Raw genomic sequence first — 3321 nt, 5'->3', positions numbered from 1 at the left:
CTCAGTCAAGATCAGTAAAGATGATGCAGACAGAGAGAAAGCAGAAGGTGTTCAGGTCTTCACTGCTCTGAAGGAGTCTGTTGACAGAGGCCTGAACCAGCTCATAAAGGAGATCCAAGACAAACAGAAAACCACAGACAAACAGGCTGAAGACTTCATCACAGAGCTGGAACAGGAAATCTCTGAGCTGATGAAGAGAAGCACTGAGGTGGAGCAGCTCTCACTCTCTGAAGACCACCTCCACCTCCTCCAAAGCTTCCCATCCCTGAAAGCTGCTCCACCCACCAAGGACTGGACAGAGGTCAGAGTCCGTCCACCATCATATGAGGGGACTGTGGTGAGAGCTGTGGCTCAGCTGGAGGAGACGCTCAGTGAAGAGATGAAGAAGCTGTTTGAGGCTGAGCTGAAGAGGGTCCAGCAGTATGCAGAGGATGTGACTCTTGATCCTGATACAGCATATCCTAGCCTCATCCTGTCTGATAATGGAAAACAAGTACATGATAGTGATGTGAAAAAGAATCTCCCAGACAATCCAGAGAGATTTTCTTACTGTGTTTTTGTCTTAGGAAAGCAGAGTTTCTCTTCAGGCAGATTTTACTTTGATGTTCAGGTTAAAGGAAAGACTGAGTGGACATTAGGAGTGGCCAGAGAGTCGATCAACAGGAAGGGAGACATCACACTGATCCCTGAAGATGGTAACTGGGCGATTTGTTTGAGAAATGGAAACGAGTACATAGCTGGCAATGACCCTGCAGTCCTCCTCACTCTGAAGTCTCAGCCTGAGAAGGTGGGGGTGTTTGTGGATCATGAGGAGGGTCTGGTCTCCTTTTATGACGTAGCTGCTGCAGCTCTCATCTACTCCTTTACTGGCTGCTCCTTCACTGAGAAACTCTACCCATTCTTCAGTCCCTGTAATAATGACGGTGGTGAAAACTCTGCTCCTCTGATCATCTGTCCGTCTAAATTGCCATATCGCTTTCATTATAAATCATTGCCAACATTGAATATACATATTCACCCAATGAAGAAACGTGCTCTCAAATTCGAAACACAAGTGCATGGTTTTCACTGAAAATCTGTGGGGGCAAATACAAGAAATAAAACATTAAATTTTAAGTCAAGTGAGCAAAGCAGCAAGCAGATATTTTGGCTCAATCTCAAGTCAATCCGCTGTCAATCATGAAGTCACACCCCCTTTTATTACCATAAAATAATTAGTTAAAATTACACATATCAGAAAAATGACCATTTGAACTTACATCAGTGTGATAAAAAATACTACCCAAAATGCCAGAAACCACATTTGGGAAAATTTTACTTGATGTGTACTTTGATTTGTCAGTTTGGTCCATATTCCAACTGCTAACATGGAGGGGGCGGGGTTAATGATCTATTTACACAGCCAGATACCAGGAGACAACTGAAATGTTTTGGCGTTATTTTTAGGGAGCTGTCATGTCATCTGCCTTTATATAATCATAGACTCAGTGAAACTATATGCCTAGGATGGCAGTGAATCAGACACATGACAACAAACCAAACAATGACGAACTGATTATTTTTCAAAGGAAGAGTGTGTCACTGTGATTCATGGGAACAAACATATTCAGTGGTTATGTACAGTGTAAACATGTTTTAATCAGAAGATGATTAATAAGGTCACTTTTATTTAATGCATGTTGGAGTTTTCATTTTACTTGTCTCTTTACTGCTTCAGTGCCCCCCCCCCAACCCCCCAATATTGATTCATCAACCTCTTCAGTGCTGTGACACCCAGTGATGTATCCATCATGACAAACATGTGAGGAGAAACCCTGAGCCCACACAACTTTAAAATTCATTCAATGTCCCAAAGTTTATTTGTAAAAACAGAAAGTGTGTGACTGGGTTTTTAGGTAAATGTTTCCACAGTGACGTTCACTTTATCTAGACTTGTTTCAGTTTGATGTGATGATGCAGCCATAACAGTCCTGGTGTTCTGAGCTTAAATATTTCACTCAGTGTGTCACGAAGCTTCAGAGTTAAAACATGAACAGAGAGAGTACAATATGAGTCACGGGTAAAAAGGGGGATTTTTCTTTAATTGTGAGGAAACTTTGGGTGAACACATGAATTTACTGGTGTCAGTTACACTCTGCAATGTAGTAATAAGGTAACAGGGTTTTTAGTGTATAATTGACTGGGCTTTGGATTAAGTTTTACTGATACACAGTTGTTGTAGTTTGGATTTAAGATGTTTCTCAGCTGGCGTGTAAGTTATTTGGCTGTGGGTCTGATTCTATTGATCTCTATATATTAATAGTGATGATGTGTTTTTCTAGCTTTTATTGTGGTAACATTTATTTTGTAAACCAGAGAGAATGGTTTACTCAAGTGAAACTGGCATAACGACAGTGTTTCCTGTTCAAACTTTAAATGCACTGTATGAATTTACGCTTTAATAAACTTAAAAAAAGAAGTGTCTTGGTCTGTGTTTCTTCCTCAGTCTGGTCCTTAGATCCAGCCTCTTGATTCGTTATCCACCGTGGTCGTCTGAGCTGCAGGAGGAAGCAGCTACACTCTGACAAACACATCATATTACTATTGATCGACTTCAGATCTATTATTGTTCTGTTTTAGAGTCAATACACCAATGTGATTTCTAATGATCAATATCCAGAATCAGTGAAGTGATGCTAAGATTTATTCTTGTTAGTGAAAAGTGTTCAGAGTGATAAACTCACACTGCAGAGAAAAGCTGATGAAATAAGTGAGAAGTTTCTGATCTTCTGTCAAATGTCTGTCACTATAATCATGTCTGAGCCTGAAGCAGGAAACAAAATCTGACAAACAGAGCTGCAGTGAGAGGTGGAGCAACAGTAGAAACAGGAAAACTTCAACGTCACATTGATCAGATGAAAGTTAAACTGAGTGAGAGCGACAGCAGAGCTGCAGTCGAGACGAATCTCTGTGTTTCTGTCTAAAGAAAAATTAAATAGAGTTGATCAGGATTTCCTCAACAACTGCTCAGATACTGGTGAGTACAGCTGATCATATTCACTGTGTTTCAACAAGCAGCTTTAACACAAACTGAGAGGTGTAATCAAACAGGAAGCTCCACTCTTTTCATTTCTTTCTGACACGTGTCAGATGAATTCCAGTGACGTAAAATTCAACTATAGAATTCAACATTATTGTTTTTCTTAATTGCTCACTTTACCTTTTAATCTCAGTGTGTCGACATGTCTGCTGCCAGCAACCTGAGATCTGAAGATCAGTTCCTGTGCTCCATCTGTTTGGATGTGTTCACTGATCCAGTCACTACACCATGTGGACACAACT

General features: G+C 40.6%; 1 protein-coding gene across 1 annotated transcript; it reads left to right on the top strand.

Moving 5' to 3' along the window:
* Positions 1 to 4: 4 nt before the first annotated feature.
* LOC111665321 (pyrin-like) lies at positions 5 to 2458 on the top strand (the record flags this gene model as incomplete). The annotated part of the gene is made up of 1 exon (XM_023424098.2): positions 5 to 2458. A coding segment is annotated over one exon (1068 nt), but the record flags the coding sequence as incomplete, so codon positions are not given.
* Positions 2459 to 3321: the final 863 nt, after the last annotated feature.

Source organism: Seriola lalandi, unplaced genomic scaffold (genome assembly GCF_002814215.2).
Source record: "Seriola lalandi dorsalis isolate HSWRI2012SDOR001 ecotype SW California unplaced genomic scaffold, Sedor1 jcf7180001955533, whole genome shotgun sequence".
Classification (NCBI taxonomy): domain Eukaryota; kingdom Metazoa; phylum Chordata; class Actinopteri; order Carangiformes; family Carangidae; genus Seriola; species Seriola lalandi.
The sequence above is the reverse complement of the archived record's forward strand: the minus strand, read 5'-3'. Positions and strand labels throughout refer to the sequence as shown.